This window comes from Manacus vitellinus, unplaced genomic scaffold, assembly GCF_001715985.3.
Source record: "Manacus vitellinus isolate BGI_N305 unplaced genomic scaffold, ASM171598v3 scaffold_39_pilon, whole genome shotgun sequence".
Lineage (NCBI taxonomy): Eukaryota > Metazoa > Chordata > Aves > Passeriformes > Pipridae > Manacus > Manacus vitellinus.
Window position 1 is genome coordinate 2,558,711 of NW_021940534.1, and position 20,732 is coordinate 2,579,442.

Here is a 20,732-nt window from a genome sequence, read left to right on the forward strand (position 1 = left end):
AGGACCGCAGGGATGCGGCCGGGATCCCATGCACGGATGCGCGGTGGGGAACGGGAGCTCTGCACCAGCCCCCGCGAGGCGGAGCCGCGGCGGAGGGAAAAGGGAGCGAGCGGCGGGAATGTCACACTCCTGTGAATTGTTAAACTTCGGCGTGCGTAAAGCGTAGTAATGTAGAACGGGTGGCAATACTAGGAAATATATGTGACACAAATAGTACAAAATACTTAAAATCACGTAATGGTTTGGGTTGGAAGGGACCTTAAACATCGCCTAGTTCCAACGCTCCTGCCGCGGGCAGGGACACCTTCCACTAGACCAGGTTGCCCAGAGCCCTGTCCAAACTGGCCTGGAGCACTCCCAGGGATGGGGTATCCACAGTTTCTCTGGGCAACCTGTTCCAGAGGTGTTAGGAAATGTTATCCTGCGTACAGAAAGAAAGTCTGGGGAGTGCATATTAATCACAGCCTAATTTAGGCAAGAGAGGTGCAGATTCCTTACTTTACAGCCTTTTCTAAAGCCGGTGTAATCACAGACGGTGGTCGTTCTAAAAGCCAAAACATAACGTACCCCCACTCCCTCAGCGGGGGGGCGGGCCGGGCGCCGCACGCGACCTGACGTCAGCGCGGGCGGGCGCGCCGTCACGCGCGCCCTCCCGAGCCCTCCCCGGCCCTGCCCGCGCCGGCCGGGCCGCGCGCGCTGATTGGCCGCCGCCTTCCCGCATTCCTCCGCGCCGCCCGAGAACCCGCCATTTTGAAAACCTTGTTGATTCCGGGAGGGAGGGAGCGAGGGAAGGAGAGGGAGAGAGTGCGGCGGCCGCGGGGCTGCGCCGCGGCGGGGCGTGCGTGTGTGTCGCTGCGCCCGGACCCGCCCCGTCCACCGGGAGCTGCCGCCTCCTGCTGCTGCCGCCGCCGCATCCGCGCCCGAGGAAGGAGGCGGAGCCGCGGCTCGATCCGAGGGTGGTGGTCCCGCCGCCATGGCCGTAACGGGCGCCCGAGAGCGGTCCCGCCTCGCCGCGCCCGGGCCGGGCGGGGACGGGTTTGTGACGAGGGGCAGTGGACGCGGCCGCCGCACCACCGGGCTCCCGTCCCGCCCTGGGGACACGCCGTGTGTGCGGGCCGTTTGGTCGCCGCCGGCCACCTCCCGGCCCGGCCCCGCCCGGGGTGTTCCTGGGGCGCTGCGCTGTCCTGCGGCGGGAGCGGGCAGAGCGGTCCCGATCGGGGAGGCGATGGAGCCTTGGCCGCCGGGCGCTGCCCACAGCCTGCGCTTCTCCCTGGCCTCCAGATCGCAGGTCGGGAAAGGGGGTACAGGTGGCGAGTCCCCGTCTGAAAAGTCCCAGGCGAGGGTGAGGGACCCTCTCCCGGCCAAAAGTATCCCCGAGTTGAGTCTTCCTAAAGGTGGATCCCAGAGCCCGTTTTCTCTGAGCAAGCCGTCCTTATGAACTCAGGTGATAAAAAGCTGGAAAGTCTCTTAACTTCCCTATTCCCCCGCTGCTCCCGTTGAAAGGGGAGGGAAAAACGGCTTGTAGTGCTTCCCATGCTTTTACACTCGTGCCTTCAAGTAAAATTCAGACTGTAATGCCGTCAAAAGACTTCTATGTGTCAAATGAAATATTGGTAGTAATACCTTGAATGGGGTTTCTTTCCCCCAGTGATTTAGCAAAGAGCAGGAAACTACTTTTCCCCTTAATATTGGTAATAAATATTAACTTGCACTTTCTGTCACTTGGAGCACTGCTGCTCTCTACCACCTGCTAGTACTGCATATAAGCAGTTGATTTAAATGTTATTTATTGAACTTGACCTCTTGCAGATAATATTGGCTTTAATATCAGACGAAAATGCTTAATTGTGTGATACTTTTCCACAAGTGCTTACGGCATCATTTGTGTATTTTGTTCCAGACCTAAACAGTGAAAAATTTTGAAAACTGGAGTTTTTCTAAAATGAATCATATGATTATCTTCCTTTACTGGATAGATATTTTCTCTTAGCATGGCAATGGTACATGCAAAATTAAGATATTTTAAAGTTAACATTTAAGTCACTTAAAATGCTAAGAAAAGACTCTTAAGTATGTTAAGTATGAAGCATTTATTATTTTCTGTTATAGATCTACAAATTAAAACCAAAAAGCATTTTCATGCCCTAAGATGCAGCAGCTGTCTGAATTATGAATGCAGTGTTAATTCTTTTCTGTATTGCTTGCAACTTTCTTTTTTTTATCACTTTTCAGTTCCCATTTCACATCTAAATATGTAACCTGTTTAAGTTACTAGGAAACTTGCATGCACAGTTAATCAGGAACAAATGCAGGGTGCACTAAAATAGTGATATCTTAAAACTGCAGTTTTTAATAGATAACAGTATCAGCTGCTTTGAGTGGGTGTTTCCGAGTGCTTCACAAACAGCTTGTGTGCGAAAAAAAATTATAACCTTTTAGAGTGTTCTTAACTGGACTAGTTGCAGAATAGACAGCAACTTCTCCTGAAAAATTTTCTGTATTGTGTGTATGCAGAACATTTTAGTGATAAGAGAACGTGAACAATCATAGTACATTGTTTCTACTGCACAAGGAGATTATTTTAAAAAGCAAGATTCCTGTATTTTTCATGTATATTGCTATATTGGTGATGGTTTGCCTGACTGCTTTTTACAGAACCATACACCATGTCTTCTGTTGATTCCTCAAAAGAAGATACGATGTCACCAGAAAAAACGGATGAGAAACAACCTGAAACTGAAAACAAAGCTGAGGAAAGTGATGAAGATGAAGAAGAGGAAGAAGAGGAGGAGGAAGAAGAAAAGGGTGCTTGTTTTTCCATTGAATAAGTTCTCCTTTATTAAAAGCCAAGCTGCTGAATGCAGTCTCCTGTGATCTTGGCTAATTGTACAATTATTGAGGAGATTCCATGGTACACCTGTCTCATGGGTCTTAATAACTTCCCAGTAGACTGTAGCAGGAAACACTAGAAACGGTGATGCTGATTTATCTCAAGAAAGATTGAAGGAATTGCCAGCATCCTGGATTTCTACACTAGGGTTGTTTTGTAGTTCTGTAAATTTTTCAATCATTATAGGAGGTAGTATCCTTTATCAAATTATTTTTTGCCAGTAACACTCTGAAGTGATCCATGTTTGCAAAAGAGAAGCTTGTGAATGCGCAGTACTTTTGGAAACAATACAGATGTCTTTGCTTAACTACAGTTATTAATTTTCTGGGTACCAAAATGTCATTGTATTGGAGAGGCAGAAATTTCATTAGACCAGTTTTATCGGTAAAAATTGTGGCAATATGAGAAGGTGAGCAAAGCAGGTATTGTGTTGTGGTGTGTAATTGAAGAGGGTAGTCAAGGAGTACAAAACATGATGAAGGAACTACTGTGCAAAAATGTTAATTTCCATTGTGAAGTCTCCAGGCATCTGTTTTGCAAATGAAAGCATTCATGGAAATAGAGCTGCAGTATGGCACAGTGAAAATCAAGTCACTGATGGTCTTGGATTCTTGAAAGAGAACAAGTTTGTCTCTAGGAAAGGTAGTGGAGAGAAAACAGATTATGCTGTTTGGAAAATAATAGAGTAATCAGAATTAGATTTTTAGTAACAATTTTTCTTTTGTACACACAAGTATGTTTTGCTTTGTTTTTGGCAGACACATACCAGTTTTGATTGTGTTCATACGGGTTTGAAGCTGCTTTCAGATGTTAAAGCCAGGGCAACCCATCTGTTTAGTGCTAAGGATAGTTTGATTTTAGGTGAAATATTTTAGGATGAAATGTTTAGGCAAAGCTTTAGGTGTTTCTCCTAAAGTGGTATCATTGAGGTAATGATGTGCAATGTATACTAAACATATTCATTAGTAAGCAGTACCAGAATTACTGGGAATAATATTCTTGTAGTATTTGTGACACTCATATTGTGCCATGAAGTGCTTCACAGTACAGACATGTACAGTCCCTCTGCACTTGTGCTTCTGCCTCTCCTACTGATATCTGTGGTTCTTCCAGTCCAGTAGTGGGAAAAGAATTTGTCTGCAGGCATCCTGGACTCTCCTTTTGCCCATCTGGTGGCATTATTCTTCTCAGGAGTGCTATGTGTGGAGCTGTGCACCGTCCAAGAAGGAGACTGTGCAAGCAGTGTCACTTCTGTACCTCAAAAAGGCCATGAAGGGAGAGAACGATGGGTTTCTGAAAATGCTGTATCCTCCATTTGGGTGGATGTGAGGGAAATTCACCCCCACTTCCAATGGGGTGAATTTCCTTTTAGGAAATACCTAGTCTTGTCTTGCACATACCTTACGCTGGATACAGGATTGTGGTTAAGAACTAGAGACTTTTAGTTATGTATATGTGGCTCCATAGAATCACGTTGATTTATTAGCCAAGGTCTGAAAGCGTCATAGCACTTGCTTATATCCTCATCCATTTTTGGTTTGTCATTTCAAAGATTCAGTGTCGTGTTGCCTGTCTCTACAGTCAAATCTGCTCATGCAATGAAAAATAGTGTTTTAAGGAAGCTTGTCTTTTGCAGAGAAGAGTCTCATCGTTGAAGGAAAAAGGGAGAAGAAGAAGGTTGACCGACTGACCATGCAAGTGTCCTCATTGCAGAAGGAACCTTTTACAATTACACCAGGTAAGCTTGACCTCTCGCATAAGAATGGTGGGTGTTGGGAATGATAATGAAACTTCTAAAAAGATCAAATTATTAATCTGTTGTAGATGAGACCTACCTTAAGAGTCATGATCCATTTTAAAATAATTAGGCTACTATAATTATATGAAAAGCCTCTTTTATTTTGTGGCATCAATTTAAACTGTAAAAGTTACATGATATTTAAACTTACTTAGAATAGGTAAGTACTTTTAGTACCTCACCAACAACAACAAAAGCAGGAGCAGCTAGAATAGAAAGAAATGCCAAGTCCTTGTACCCTGATCTAGGTACTATCAAGTAAGGAAGGTAAAGAGCCTGTCAGGATGACTAAGTGATAGGAAGAGGCCTGCTTAATGTTTGACCTAATAAAATATCTCATTCTATTATGAAGTAACATCTTTGCTTCCTTAAAAAACAGATACTTAAAGTTATAAACACATAGGTAGATATGAATGTAATGCATAACATAGTTGATTTTAATTGTTTCAGGAAAAGGACAAAAACTGTGTGAAATTGAAAGGATACAGTTCTTTCTGAGCAAAAAGAAGACAGATGAACTAAGGAACCTGCACAAACTCCTCTACAATAGGCCAGGCACTGTAAGAACTTCAATCTTGTGTATCTGTTAATTCTCATGAATAGTGAAAATGTTTGTAGTGTAGTTTTTTACATTTACACATCAATCATTTATTACAAACTTAAAAAATTAATATTGCAGGACCAGTTAAGTAAGCCCATAATTTTTTTAACTCCTATAAACTACTCTTCCTGTAAAAGTCCTATGGCAAGGTGCTATTGTAAGTCTGTTCAAATGCAGATTTTTAAAAAATTTTACTTTTTTTAATGGGGATGGTTTATCTTATAGGGTCGAGTCGGAAATAATTTGTGGTTCACATGCTAAAAGCTGCTGACATGCAGATGACAGTCAAAATATTCCACATAGTTATTCTGCTCATTGTAGCTTTTTCTTAGTACTTTCTTAGTACTTCTATTTCTTTTGTATTTGAAAACTGTTAGTGAGTTTAGTACATTGCTGCTTATGTAGTCATTTTCTCCTTTTAATAGCACAAAACAGTAGAATGTAAAATTACATTATATATAAAATCCTAATAGTGTTTTTTGTCACATTTATGTAAGAGAATTAAAATATTACTTAAAAATGGATATGGCCCCTTTTGTGTTTAAGGATGAAACTTAAAGAAAATATAATAGCAAATCTTTCTTGGAGCCCTTTATGTATCAGTGGTTGTGCCTTAAATTTCAGAGTAAATATGACCCATTTACCTTGCTAATGGAGGTAAAATGAATACAATGAAATTAAGGCAGATTAAATTTCAATATTTGTATATATTTACTATAATTATTGGAATTTGTTTTTAATATCTTTGTGTATTTTGAAGACTTGAACAGCTAGCCCAGAACCCAGAAACTGAAAAGTACTAGTACAGATGCATGCTAGCTGTAATATCTCAGATCACTGCTTCAAATGCAGTGCTTGTTTAAATGGCAAAGAAAGACTTGTTGCCTCAAGTATTCAGAAAAAGAATATATCAGTATGGTTTCATTCAAAACTATATTTAATCAGCATGTGTTTGGGAACTCAGAGTGCTGTGTAATATAGCAAAGGTTAGATCTTGTCTTCTATGTAAATACTTGTATGTGCTTTGGATTGTAATTAACATTTTTAATACAACATACCAATACTGCAAACATAGTGAATCTGCAAATTTTCTCAAGGTGCTGGGCAAAGCTCTTTGGAAAAGGAGCTCAGCTTTGGTAAAATTATAAACTCATGGAGAAACAGCAGGAACAAAATTTGTAGGAGTACTGGAAGTGAGTTCAAATTATTCTTGGTAGTGTTAAAAAGACCTCAGAAAATTGAAGGATTTGGGGTTATTCTTTAATGTCTTTTATTTGGTAAAAGGAGATGAAGTGAAAACAAAGAACTTAAATATGTTTGGAATCTTGATAGGAGCAATTTTCCCATTATAAAGGCTGTTGCAATTAAAGTTCAGTCCGGTTCAGACATCAGGTGTAATGGTAGAAGTTGTAAATTGGGTGTAAATACAAAAACTGGTCCTGCTAAATAAAAGGTTCAAAAATGGTCCTATGCAAGACTTCAGAAAAGCTAGTAAGCAAATTAGAGAATAAAAAAATAAAATTCACTATTTTATAACAAATTACATGATTAAAAGCATGCAACAGGCTTCATATGATCGAAGTTTTCCAAACCTGTAAATAATCATGCAGTACATTCTGAACAAGCCTGAAATGGCAGGTGACTTTATCTAGTGAGTTATTAAAAGTAATTAAAAGTACCAAGATCACATAAAGTCAGTCATTGTAGTTTGTCTGTCATGAGATAATTAAAGGCATAGTCCATGTAAGTTGTAACTATGTAACTTTTTGTCAACAGAAAGCTAAATGCTAGAAGAGATTTTTCATGTATGAAAAGTTTAAAAGATTTCATTTAATTACATTTGTTGACTTTGTGCAATGGAAAGTAATCTGTGTGTTCTGTTCTAGGTTGCATCCCTAAAGAAGAATGTGGGTCAGTTCAGTGGGTTCCCGTTTGAAAAAGGAAGTGACCAATACAAAAAGAAGGAAGAAATGTTAAAAAAGTAAAGATCTCTTTTGATACTTAACATAGCTTGACTAATACTATACACTCTTTTTTTTTTCCAGAATTTTACTTAAGATTAAATTGAGTGACTCTACGATTTTTTTCTGAGTTCATTTTAATCACACAAACCGGTCTCTTAAGACAGCTTGAAATGTATTAACTAGTGAACATTTAATTCACAATTCCCACATTCCTGGCTTTAGCTATTGCATGCTAACTAGCATTCTTCTGCCAAGTGAGAGGAAAACATTATTTCCGCAGGGCAAGCATAGTCTTGTGAATACATTGTACTCCATTCATGGTACAAACTTGCATCGTTCTATGCATCAAAACCTTCCTCTTTCAGAATCAAAGCCATTTCTGCTTCTTATATATTAAACATATTAGAATTGCTGTAGCAACTAGTCTAAGAAACTTTTTTTTTTCTGTTTTACTGTCTCCCTTTGTAAGCTGCTTCTCCATTAACAGGAGAAACTACTATAACCTAGTTTTGACTGGATTGAAAGGGGTTAAAAATGCCCTTGTAAAACATGAAAGAACTAATAAAACATATACAGTGTTACAAATTTACAAATGCTTACATTTACAATGTTTACAAATTTACAAGTCTACAATCTGTACATTTGATTTTAAAATGCTTTTTTTCTTAATGCCTCTTTGTTAATAGTAGGAAGGCTTCCAGAATTTGGAATTTGCAAATTTTTCTTCCTTATATATGCAGTTTTCCAAGAGTAGGGTTTGTCAGATACATAGGAATCTACAAGACAAACTCTGTCTCCTGATGGGAGTTTTGACTGTTTCCCGCTGGCTTAATTGGATGATGGATAATTAGATAATTCCCCTTAACTACACAAGGTCACAAAATAATTTCGCACTTTTTTCCCCATATTTTCCATATGAAACAACTGCTAGTTTAGCTTTGTTACCCTTCAGCAAATATTCTGAAACCTGGTTGCATTGTCACTCTTATATCAAGGTATATCAAGCCCTGTGTGCTTGCATTGCTTTGCTAAATGCTGCTGCTGTTCGTATCTGCATGTGGAACACTGCTGATTAGTTTGTTAATTTGTTCTGACTGTGTGGTTGATTTCTGCCCACACTGTACACTTGCATCTCGTTGTACTTTAACAGCATTGAACAAGATGAACAAAGGTCAACATTTATTTTACAGAATCTTACCATTCAGGTTATAAATTACAAAGAATGAGTGTTGAGGTGCTGTGTGGGTTAGAGTTCTTGGATTTTGTTAAGTCAAAACTACTTGCTGTGGAAGTTACTGACTCAAAACTTGTGTGCGCTTGTTTATTCCACACTTGAACTGCATCTTAATAGTTCACTATAATTGCTATTACCTGCAGATCTACTTTCAAAGCATTAAAATTAAGAAAGATTCTTTTGGAGTAAAAGGGGTGGATATCAGAGTTTCTCTTAATGTTCTGTCTTCATCAGATACCTCTGTAAGGGGATAAGGAAGACTCTCCCTGCCCGCTTTAAGTTCCAGTATTGTACACACTGGATTTATTTTCTAGAATTGATTTTTTTCCCATTATAGTAGATTAGGAGAGATTCTACGGAAGGTACTTTTTTTCTCCACTAAGATTTTATAACATTGTGTTTTATATCCTATTTTACAGACATATGGATTTGAGAATTTTTTTTTTATTTGGCCTTATATAACATGGTGGTGATTCTTTGCTTAACTATAAATAAGACTGGAAGTGTAGTTAACTGTGTATATATATTTTCAGGTTGCAGACACAAACCAGACAGCAGCTTCTAGCAGTCAAATGTTGACTGTTTAGGATGTGATACTGAATCTTTTTTTCTTTTCTCTTTTTTTTCCCCCAGATTTAGAAATGCAATGTTGAAAAGTATCTGCGAAGTTCTTGACTTAGAAAGATCAGGAGTTAATAGTGAGCTCGTAACCAGAATATTAAACTTCCTAATGCATCCAAAATCTTCAGGCAAGGTGAGATGCAGGTTGTTACGCTTGCTTTTATAGCTCTGCTCCGATGGAAAATGTATCTGTCTCTATTGTTATTTGCTAGTTACTAGTGGTGATACAATTACTGCTCTGAGTTACTGAAGTGGGAATGTCTTCTTGAAAGAGAGTAGCTCTGCTTCTGCAGGCATCCATAATGGGGTGGGGACTGTATATTTACATGCAGATGTACCCATTATACACAGCACACAGAAGTGTATGAGGTCAACACATGAAGCTAATTAAGATATCCAGCCCTAAATACCCTAAGTAGCTTCTGCTCTGTGAGTGAATGGAGTAGAATAGACATGATATGAAAGGACAGGAAAATAAACTGACAGATGTTACCTGCGTATGCTACATTTGGACATCATAAATGGAATTTTTTGCAAGGCTAGGAAAACTTGATTTAGCCAGTATATGCTAGTGCACTAGATTCAGCTGCCAAGACTACTAAATTCTGTTGTTAATCTTCTTGGACTTTCTGTTTTTAATCTAAAAGTAATACTTAAATAGTTGCTTTGTTGCTTAGAAAATTAAGTTTATTCCCAGCAAACACTGGTAAGCGATGTGAATAAGGAGTCTCCATGCTGCTTTAGGGACACAGGTACTGAGTGACAGCAAAATGCAGTTTGTCATAAGACATGGCAGAATTCCTGCCTTTAAATCTTCTGAGTTGTCAGCTGATTTGTTACCGGAAGTAAAAGCTTGCTTTTATGGGTTGGGAGCACACAGATAGAACAATCTAGAAGGAACCTTTTACCTTTCTTGCTTCCCTTCCCTAACAGCCTTTGAAGATCTGTATGCTTAGAGAAGGGGTACACTTAGCTTAGAACTGAAATTTCTTTTTGCGCAGCTCCATCTCCATAGTGAATGTCTGCTTACTGCAAAATGTTGTGGCTTAAGTGTAGTACATAAAATAGTCCTGGGTTTTGTTAAGAGACCTTTATATTTGTTTGCCATTCTTTCATGTGAGTTGAAAGAATTTATATTTTTGAAATTCACTTTTGAATTCCTACTTGGATGACGCTCATCTCTTGTCTCTCAGCCATTGCCAAAGTCAAAAAAAACACCAAGCAAAGGTGGCAAAAAAGAGCGCAGTAGCTCTGGAACAACAAGAAAAGCAAAACGCACCAAGTGCCCTGAGATCTTGTCAGATGAATCCAGTAGTGAAGAAGATGAAAAGAAGGAAAAGGATGACTCTTCAGAAGAAAAAGAAAGTGAAGATGAGGTAACGAGGAGTTTTGTTTGTTTTTCAACACAGGGCTTAAAACATTTGTCATTATGTTGTTGTTATCAGTTGGTAATTCTTGGAACATGCAGAGTTGGGGAGTAAGTGATATTTAACTGAATGAATGGTTTGAAAGAAAAGAGAACATATCTGCAATTTATAAGAGGTTTTCATAATTTTTTAGTGTGTTGAAGTTAGAGAATCAGTTAGATAAAGGGAAGAGGTTCTGATTCCTGGGGGTGTGTATGCACCTTATAAAACCATTCACTATGTGCCATTCTGAGGCAGCCAGGATTTCTACAATAATTGATTGAATTGCTTGTATCATCTTGTCATGACTCTACTATAATTTCATAAAAATTTCCAATGTCTCTCCCTCTGTCTGTCCCATTGGGTCCCGTCTGTCTATCGTTTCTGTCTGTCTGTCTATCTGTCTTTTTCCTTTTTTTGCTACCTAGGAATTCAGATTTGATATTTTGAATTCAGTCGGTGTCCCTGACCTACCTGACTGCATTTGGTTTGGATCATGGTTCCATATTTCTCCTGGATTTTATTTCCTAACCTCTTTTCAGCTTCTATGTTTTAGATCACAAAGATAAAGTAAGCAACATAGTAATCAGCCTTAGAAACATCCCTGCAATCTCTGAAGTGTTCTCATCTCACTGTATTTTCTGTTTTCTTTGAAGCTTTTTGTGTACTGGGAGAGAAACATCAAATCATGGAATAGTTTGGGTTGGAAGGGACCTTTAAAGGTCATCTAGTCCAGTCCTTCTGCAATGAGCAGGGGCATCATCAACTGAATCAGATTGCTCAGAGCCCTGTGGAACCTGGCCTGGAATATATCCAGGCATGGGGCATCCACTACCTCTCTGGGCAACTTGTTCCAGTGTTTCATCATACTCATCATAAAAAATTTTTTCCTTATGTCTAAGACAAATTGTTCCTCCTTCTGTTTAAAACTGTTACCCCTTGTCCTGCTGCAAAAGGCCTTTCTAAAAAATCTGTCCCTATCTTTCTTACAGATCTGCTTTAGGTACCTGAAGGCTGCTGTAAGGTCACCCTGGAGCCTTCTCTCTTCCAGTCTGAACAACCCCAGTTCTCTCAGCTTCTCCTTGTAGGAGAGGTGTTCTGTTCCTAATCAGAAATTAGAGGAACCCCATGCATTCCCTTTCAACCCAGTAGTTATTCACAGCATAGACACAAAATGTGGAGGACCAGTACAAGTCTGCAGCTGAGTTACTGTCCAAATGCCTGAAGCCTGGGAAAAAAGACATTAAAAGAAGTTACAGGCTCCATTTTAACCTGCATTTTGACTTAAACTGTCTTTCCAACCTTAATCAGACTCCTGCAACAAGTAGCAATTAGTCAACTGTTGGTGTCCAAGAAAAGTTTTATGTAAGCTTTGGCTGTAATGTAAGAAGACCACTATTTACTTGGGTTACATTCTGTCTGTTCCGATGAAGTGTGACAGGCTGTTAAGTCAATAGTCTGAGCTATAGAAAATAGTAACAAAAATCTTTTGTTGGAAGGCCCTTTATGTAACTTTAACAGTTTGTTTTGCCAGGGGTATTTTAATATGTATTCGTTTTAATGTAAAAAGATAGTTCAAGGAAATGCCCTATGTCTCCATGAAACAAATTTAATTCTTAATGTGCGCTTTTCTTTACCCATAAATGGAAAATTGAAAGAGGGTTGAAATACTAAAAGTTGACATATTTCTTCATCTCTTCCAGAAGACAGTGTTTCTGCTATAAGGAGAGGAATGTCTGTTTCAGAGGCAGGAGTTGCCTTTTAGAAAATTCTTCAAGAATTCAGTTAGTTAAAGAAAAAAAAATCCCAAACCCCCAAACAAAATTCTGACAAACAAAAAGGCCTAACAGTAAACCCCGTTGATATAAGTGGGTCATCTTTGCTTTCTTTCTGAAGGTAGGGGTTAGATATGTCTGTGAGGCAATAGCTGAATGGACTGAAGTCTTTAGAAGCTGAAGTCGACATGCATCGAGTAAAAGCTTAATTATGACAAAAACACTGGTCTGTCAAATTAGTTTGAATATAGGACACAGTGAAATGGAAAATGTCTGTGTACAGCTTTAAGATTGCAGCATTTTTTAGGGTTATGACAGCTTTTAATATACTACAGGTGGAAGGGTGTAGGCAGTATATTTGCTTTTCTGCATCAGCTCTGTAGTAATCTTAGGCATGGAGTGGCTGGAGTAAACTGCACTCAGAGTGGACAATTTTCCTTTGTGGAAAAGAGGTATGAATAAAAACCATCATTTGAATTTTCTCATTTTTTTTCTTCACAGCCCCCTAGAAAAGCATCTAAAAGAGAAAAATCTAAAAAGGTGACTTCCAAAACCAAGAAAGCTGTGAAGAGTGCGAATGTCAAGAAGGCAGACAGCAGCACCACTAAGAAAAATCAGAACAGTTCTAGAAAAGGTAAATGCTCTAAATCTTTCATCATACCTTGTCTTGTAGTTTAACGGTCATGCTTATTGGAAAGGAAACTTTTGCACCTAATTGTGAAAAGAAAATGGATTTTGGTGAATTGTTGGCTTGCTACTTGATGTTTCTTTCCTTGAAACGTTAATTAAAAAAAAGTTCTTGGTTTGGGTATACTTCATGTAATTTCTGCTGTGTACATATGTATATAGTTTTTATTTGCATATAAACTGAAAGTATCAGCCGAGATCTCCATTCTGCTGGGTGACAAAATTCTGTTGGGGCCTCTATGGTGGCTTCATCCAAATCTTGTAATTGATCCAGTGGTGTATATCCCACTCTGTGTTGTCGTGAGGAGGGAAGAGAGAGACGCTCAATATGAGAATCAGCAAGCTTCGTTTATTGATCACTGCTAACAGCTTAATATATGCTTTATAATTAGCTCATACATATTGCAAAAGCTAAGCTCATTATTGGTTCTTGCTTAAATGTTGATTCCGCCTTTACTCCCTTCTTTTGTTTACACAGGTGGCTCTCAGTTGCTTTTGTTTTGCTAATCACAACGTCCTGTTTACCAGCCAACTAGCACTTACAAAGACACTGTAGCCTTACCATGGCCTTGGTATCTCAGATTTTCTCATCGACCTAGACAAGCTGTGTTCTATACTCTAACAGCTCGTCCATAGCTTTAGCTATATCCATATGCCCTTGTCCTGCTAGCCAATCCTCTGTACTGTGTGTCTTTGGTTCAGCAGCTCGATGTGGTTTTTTTAACAGAGATATGGTTTCTCCATGTATCCCCTTGCTGCTGATTTTCTCATATCTCACAATATGCACTGAAGTTACACAAACATCGAGTTTCTTAGCAGCTCTATAAAGATTCCATAGCAGTGTCTGTAGGGACAGTGGTGTCCTCCTAAGCAGTTTTGCAGAAAAGGACCTGGGCAGGGGCAGATGGTCCTCGAAGACAATGAGTTGAGCCCAGTTCAGCAGTGTGCCCTTCTGATAAGGAACACTGACAGCACGCGGGGCTCCTTGAGCAAGTGTGGAGCCAACAGGCTGAGGGAAGGGACTGTTGGCCCTGTACAGCACTTAGTGAGCCCAACTTGGCAGCACTGTGTCCAGCTTTGGGCTCCCTGGGGCAAGGCAGGCATGGACACTGTGGAGTGAGTCCAGTGGAGGGCCACCAAGATGACGAGGGGGCTGGAGCACAGGATAGAGGAGGGAAGGCAGAGAGAGTTGGGCTTGTTCAGCCTGAAAAAGAGATCCATGAAGGGGGATCGTACTGCAGGGTGCAACTACCAAATGGGAGAGTATGGGGAAGGCAGGGCCAGGCTCTTCTGGGAGGTGCACAGTGAGAGGACAGGAGACACAAGCTGCCACCATGGAAACTGCAGTTATTTGTTAGGGGACGAAAAACTTCACCACCTTGAGGGTGGTCACACACAGAAATGGGGCCTGGAGGAGCTGTGGAACTCAACCTGGCAGGGCCCTGAGCAACCAGTTCTGAGTTGGGCCTGTTCCAAGTAAAGGTTTAAACCAGATGACCTCTAGGGGTACATTCCCACCTTAAATTGTCTGACCGTCCATGAGATAGCGGCCAAGTCTCTGTCACAATTGTAGTATGAGTTATTGATGCAGTGTATATCCATACTGCAAACATACTTCATTTAATGCCAGCATTGGCATATATATGACATAGCACAAGCATCAGTTCAGATTAATTACCCTTCTTGTCAGGGTATTGAGAAAAGGCTGTTAGGCAAAGAATTATGCTAAATTTCTTTCATAGCTTTGTTTCTCAGCAGAGTAAACTGGCCTGTACTGACATCAGTGTATTTTCAGTTTGACTGCTGAATATGGCTCTCTGTGTTTTGTATACACCTTATTTTGTCATCAGTATATGTATATTTATTCACAAATGCTACCTATGTGTTTTTCATATAAGTTATGCAATATATTCGTAATTTCTTATTTATTCCTCCTGCATTTCTGTTTTGAGTGTATGCTTGCAGTACAAAAATCAAAATGTTAAGTAAGTCTTTCTGTAAGCTCATTATCGAGTTTGTTTGGCATTTGCTCTGAATTTTGTCCTGTTGGCAGTAGAGAAACTGAGTGGATGTTGGAGCCATTCAGTCTAATTCTTTTTCTGCTGGAAAAGACTGTAGGAATATCCTGTGACCTTTTGCTTAACTTCATTTATGAAGTTCTCTTCTTCTGTTCTCATGGTGTTTCTAATAGCATGTTCAGTAATACAGCATTACAAAATTGTGTAATGCACAACACTGTTGGGGGGGGAAAAGAAATCCAAACTCCTTTTTAAAGCAAATAAGTACTTTTTATTTTTTTAGGACCATAATACATCAATTAGAATTGTTGTAATAAGCTTTTTTTTGTTTGATAGATTAAATTTATCAATCCCATACTTTTTAGAGTACTTATTGATCTGTAAACTGATAGTTTATCAACGACTATGCAAATTCGTAAACAAATGTAGTACTGAAGTACTGATAGCATTAGCTTTGTTTTTAAATGGATGATCTGGCAAGATGTCTGTTGCAAGGGAGAACATCTGCATCAGAAGCTTGTGGAAAGTTCTGATGGCTTCTGTTTTGATGGAAGAAAGCAGAGAAATTGAAAACCTTCTATTACAATTCCAATTGTTCTTCATATTTAGAAAGCGAGTCTGAAGATAGTTCAGATGATGAACCTTTAATTAAAAAACTGAAGAAACCACCCACAGATGAAGAAGTGAAGGAAACTGTCAAGAACTTGTTGGCCAATGCAAACTTGGAGGAGGTCACAATGAAACAAATTTGCAAGGAGGTAAGCAAATATGATTTTTCAGTCTGTCTTTAGGCAGTGTATTGTTTGTGAACTGACTTTTATTATAATTTCAGATGGAGGCTTGTATATTCTGCATCATGGTTCAGAAACTAAGTAGTTTTGCTTAATTGCTAACAGCTACAATGAGAGCTTTAATCTTAAGGTATACAACATGATACAAACTTTAGAAAGGAAATATCCAAAGAAAAATTAGCTACATGGAAAGTAGCAGTATTACCTCCAAAACAACTGCCACATTTCTCAGTGAAAATGTTGAGACAGTGGAGCAGCTTGCTGCTGTCTACAGGGGAGGGCTGTGTCCTGCTCTCTGTACGTTTCTGCTGCACACCTTGCTCTCATTCTTCGTATGTCCTCTTTGAGACTGTTCAGCTGCCATCTGTCAGCAAAAACTGAATAGTTCTCAGCTGAGTTAGTGAGTTGGATCAGTTCAGCAAGAAATCCATTATTTGCCAGGACAGGTAGGAACCATGTGGCCAGAGAAGGGAAAGGTGGGAAAAGTGACCAAAACAGAGAAAATGCATTTACCTTGATATTTTCTGCAGTCAGTTAGTTAGCTCACATGTTTGGGTTTCCTGGTACCAAGAAGTAGTCTTGAGAAAGTTAAACCAGAAATTATTCTTATGAGAAAATTGCATGTTTATATTCTGTACAAACTTTTTGTCGTGTTTATAGTAATTCTAGAAGTCTGAAATTTGGTATAGTGTAATGAAATGCCCTGTGTTGGCATCTGTTTTTTGTTCGTGTAGTCCTCTAGCATCCTGTTAACCAAAGAATAGCTGTAGAATAGCACTCAAATATGCTGACTATTCTGTTAGTCTCTTGAAAGGATAACAATTCTACTTATTATCAGATCCCAAGGCTTACTTATTTTTTATTTACTGTTTAGCTTCCCACACTAATGTAGGGATATCTGACTACTTAGAGAGCACTTAAAACAAAGCTCAGAGAATTCTTACTTGTGTGACATGGCAAGCTAGGCATTTCAGTTTGTTGGTGTGAAAAATTACAGTACCAGTTTAGTCAGTGACCAAATATAAAACAATACATGTATTTAAATATTTATGTGGTCAAAATAAGGACAGGAAAATAAGCCTGTCTCTTTCCATAGCTAACAGAGGGTATTTTGGCTGTTGTAATACTAGAAGTACACACATCAGTTTTTGCCCTAATTTCATTTAAGCTCCTTCTATTCATACAATGCATTGAATGAAAGTAATTTGAGGTTTGTTTTTTGTTTTTACTTTTTTTTAGGTCTATGAAAAATATCCTAGTTATGATTTATCTGACAGAAAAGACTTCATTAAAAAAACAGTCAAAGAGGTAAAGACTTTATCATTTAGAAAACGTTCTGGGTTGGGTTTTTTTAATTCAGCCTATTAGCAACTGGCCTGGCATCTTGTTACACTAATTTTAATAGCCTCCTGTATAATATGGGAAGTTTAGTGCTCTGCTAAAACCTAAACCTTTGATTTTTGGTTTTGGGGTGGTTTTTTCCCAAACTTTTTCCCAACTTTTGTATCCCTCTTTAAAAATCACAATTGCTTCATACTCTATTTTCTTAGCATGCTACTACTACTCTTGTGAATTTTTTGGTAAGCAGAACTAAAATTAAAGTATCATAATTTTTGATAACTATTACTCTGAAAGCTATGAGTTTCCTTTAAATTACAATCTTGGTTGCAAAATGCACTCTTAATTCATGCACCAGCCACATACATTCATACATAACAATGCAGGAGGTTGTACAGGCTCTGCAGACCTGTAAGTTAAGGCAAAAAGGACAGATAGCTTTTCTCTCTGTCTGTGCTCCTGGTAAGTACAGTTATACTGCTCTTACCTTTGAGTTTGCTTTGCTGAAGATTAGGCATTATCTATTGCATTCATGACACAGGGTTTACTGTCCAATCTGTGGTTGGTAATTTGTAAAAAAAAATGTGCTTACTTTTGCTTGCCCTAAAACTAAAAATGGAACTGTAAAAGTGAGGGTCGCTTAGAGAAGTTAATAAAGTAACTTTTTCTTTTTCCTGTGGGTTCATTTGCAGATGTTGATATATGGCTATCTAGAATAGATAGCCATATGGGATGTCTATGGGATGTGTATACATGTGTCACTATCATGAGTGAGCAATTTGTCTGCTGTAGGGATGTTCTTGGGGTTTTTGTGATAGCAAAAGCAGAGTGTGTTTTCTTGGTAGTCTGATACAAAAGGAGAGGTTGTATGTAATTGGATTGAGAGAAAGGAGGAAACTAATACACTTCTACACTAATACACTAATACACTTCTCTTTTCAGTTGATCTCATGATCTGATTTGACTGTGGGCAATGAAGATTCCTGGTTTAATGTTCCCATGGATTTGAAGATCTGATAGGCACCAGCAAAAAGAATGTGTCTTACCCTCACGGTATTTAGTCAGAGCTAATTCTGCTGATCTAATGTTAAGAGTGTTAATGTAAATTGCTTTGTGTATCTTTTTTTTCTTTTTAAACAGAACTGCATTTGATGCAATTTTTAGTTGAACATACTTAAGTTTCATGCATGGCAGTAAATGTTCCCTTTTTTATAGTTTTGTACATTTTGAATTGCGTTGTATAACTAGATTCATTAGAAGCCATCATAGCTTTTTAGCATGGATTACTAGCTTGCAGGAGACTTTAAAATCAAGTAAGATGAAAGCTGCTTATCTACATGTTTACATGCAGAGACTGGAATATTGCAGTATTGGTTGCAAAGATATTCTGAATACATATTCATTCTGAAAATAACAAGAGTTAATCACATGTTAATCTCTTATATTCTGATACATTCTACAGGTGCAGAATTATTCTGAATATAGATTACAGTCTTGCATGTGTAGGCATTGAGAGAACTATGAAAGCGTGGTAACTAATTGGCATATAGATGTTATTTTTGTACTTTCAAAAGGCTTTTTGTTGTGTATATAAAGTTATTTTAAGTTTCTTTGTGCAAATCAATTTTTTAATCTTGTTGTCTTTGAGTTTGTGACATGAAATGTCAATGTTCAGCAGTGAGGCGTTGATGGAAAGTGGTATGCAGAAGTTTCATGACGTTACAAATGAGCCGAGGTTTCACCATGTTTGTCCCATCTTACCTTGTACAGAAACTAAACTGTAATTTTATACCTGTAGTTTAACTTTGTACAAAGCCTACAGACATTGTTTCAGTGTCTTGGATGTAATAAATAAAATCCCTCCAAAGCTGACAGGAAAATTTCTAAAGTTCACTTCGCAAAAAATCTTCTACATTAGCATCTTGACTTGGTACCCACTTCTGAGATGCTGGGTCATCCGAAATGTTCAGCTGGGAGGCTTGACAGCTTTGGAAATCCACAATGGGGCTTCCGAATCAGACAGCGCTGATGTATATATGCGTGGTTAACCTCTCCTCTGTATGGGAAGGCTTTTCTGAACCTGAGCCTTGGTGCCTCAACATGGACAATGGTACTTTTAAGCCTGCAGTCTTGAACTTTGGCTGGCAGCTTTTAGGATCGAAGTGAACTCATTGCATAAGTTTTTATTGTTTAGGTTTTCTCTCCTCTACACCTTGTTGCTAATATGGGAAGTCCTACACTTAAAATCATGAAACTAATAGTTGTCGAAATGTGGGCTGCCATTAACACCACGAGCACAGACTCCCTCTGACTAGTATTGCTGGAAAGACAAAGTGTATTTTTCTGAATTTTGTTATTGTACAGTTGAGAAATAAGGGTTCATAAATGATCTAAATTCTGAAATTGTTCAGCCAGTTAGACTGTTCATCTTCACAGAGTTCTGAATTTCTTTGTGTAATCATTTATAATAAGGCTGAATGTAACGGGGATTTTTTGTATTCAATAAATGACTTTCACAAAAATATAAATCAATTTTGATCTTATATTTGCTTACATGTATAGTAAAAAAAAAACCCCAGACCTGTATATAAACAAGGTTGTTTGTCTTCATCTCATCTGCTAGAAACTATTGGCTTCTCTGCTTGGAAGATAATACTGGTGAAATGTATGTCCTTGCACCAGGATAAGAGTTTGATCAACCTCTTCTGTGAGGTTGATCTTGGTTTGGTTTGGTTCTTTGCTGTTTGTTTTTCTCTGAACTGTCTTAGCAGAAAGAACACTTTTTCATTTGCAATTAAAAAACATCAAAAACTTCCAAGTCACGCTTAAGAGCAGGAAGTTACTTGTTTTAAGTTTTGTTGGATTTTCAGATTGATATTTTACAAATATTTGAACTGCCTTTTGATTTTAATGTAAATATACTAGCCATTTTTAATTATGTGGGTCAGGAAGTGTCTTTAAGATGAGCAACTCCCAAGTATAAACCTTTTTTAATAGTGTAAATTCTACTGAAACTTACAAAGGGATAGCATACTTCTGCTTATGCCACTTTGGAATGGCACAGATGGAATGGGAATGAACTTGACATCCTTTAAATTCTTTGTTTAAATCTCTTAACAACTCAATATAGTCCTCAACAGAGAAGAAATGTGAGCTGTTTTCCTGATAATACATACCAGTCTGGATGCAGCTGATACAAGATTCCAGTTCTTTCTGCAACTGGGAGAAAGGATGCAAGACAATACTAAAAGGTAAATAAAATGCTCTGCTTATCCTGATTCTATTGAATTAGAAACACAGATTATTAAGGATTTAAATCCTGTAAAAAGAGGTTGATAAAAAAATAGAAATGGGTTAACTGGATAAAAGGTAACTGAATAAACAGTTATACCTCTTCAGGCATACACCTTCCAGATGCTTAAGGTAATGTCCTCACCATTGACTCTAACAAAAATAGTCCCAACATCTTGATTTGATTGCTTACAGCACAATTCCTACAATCCAGTGTATTGGTTCCTCTGTTTAGTTAAGTCTTTGGTATTCAGTATTTTAGTTGGTGACCTGCAAACCCACATAAGTTAACCTGAATGACTTGCTGATACAAGGAGC

General features: G+C 38.5%; 1 protein-coding gene across 3 annotated transcripts; it reads left to right on the plus strand.

Moving 5' to 3' along the window:
- The first annotated feature begins 55 nt into the window (after window positions 1–55).
- DEK (DEK proto-oncogene) lies at window positions 56–19,651 on the plus strand. 3 transcript variants are annotated; one of them, XM_018077678.2, is made up of 11 exons: window positions 56–151; window positions 2,656–2,805; window positions 4,527–4,628; window positions 5,139–5,248; window positions 7,176–7,270; window positions 9,121–9,241; window positions 10,302–10,484; window positions 12,791–12,923; window positions 15,604–15,752; window positions 17,025–17,093; window positions 18,066–19,651. In XM_018077678.2, exons 2-11 carry the CDS (start codon window positions 2,667–2,669, stop codon window positions 18,075–18,077), a joined length of 1,113 nt encoding a protein of 370 aa, XP_017933167.1. In that variant the 5' UTR covers window positions 56–151; window positions 2,656–2,666; the 3' UTR covers window positions 18,078–19,651. The 3 variants fall into 3 exon arrangements, with proteins under 3 accessions (XP_017933167.1, XP_029817553.1, XP_017933166.1); XM_029961693.1 differs by lacking the exon at window positions 56–151 and adding an exon at window positions 915–955; XM_018077677.1 differs by lacking the exon at window positions 56–151 and adding an exon at window positions 1,350–1,444.
- The last annotated feature ends 1,081 nt before the right edge of the window (window positions 19,652–20,732 follow it).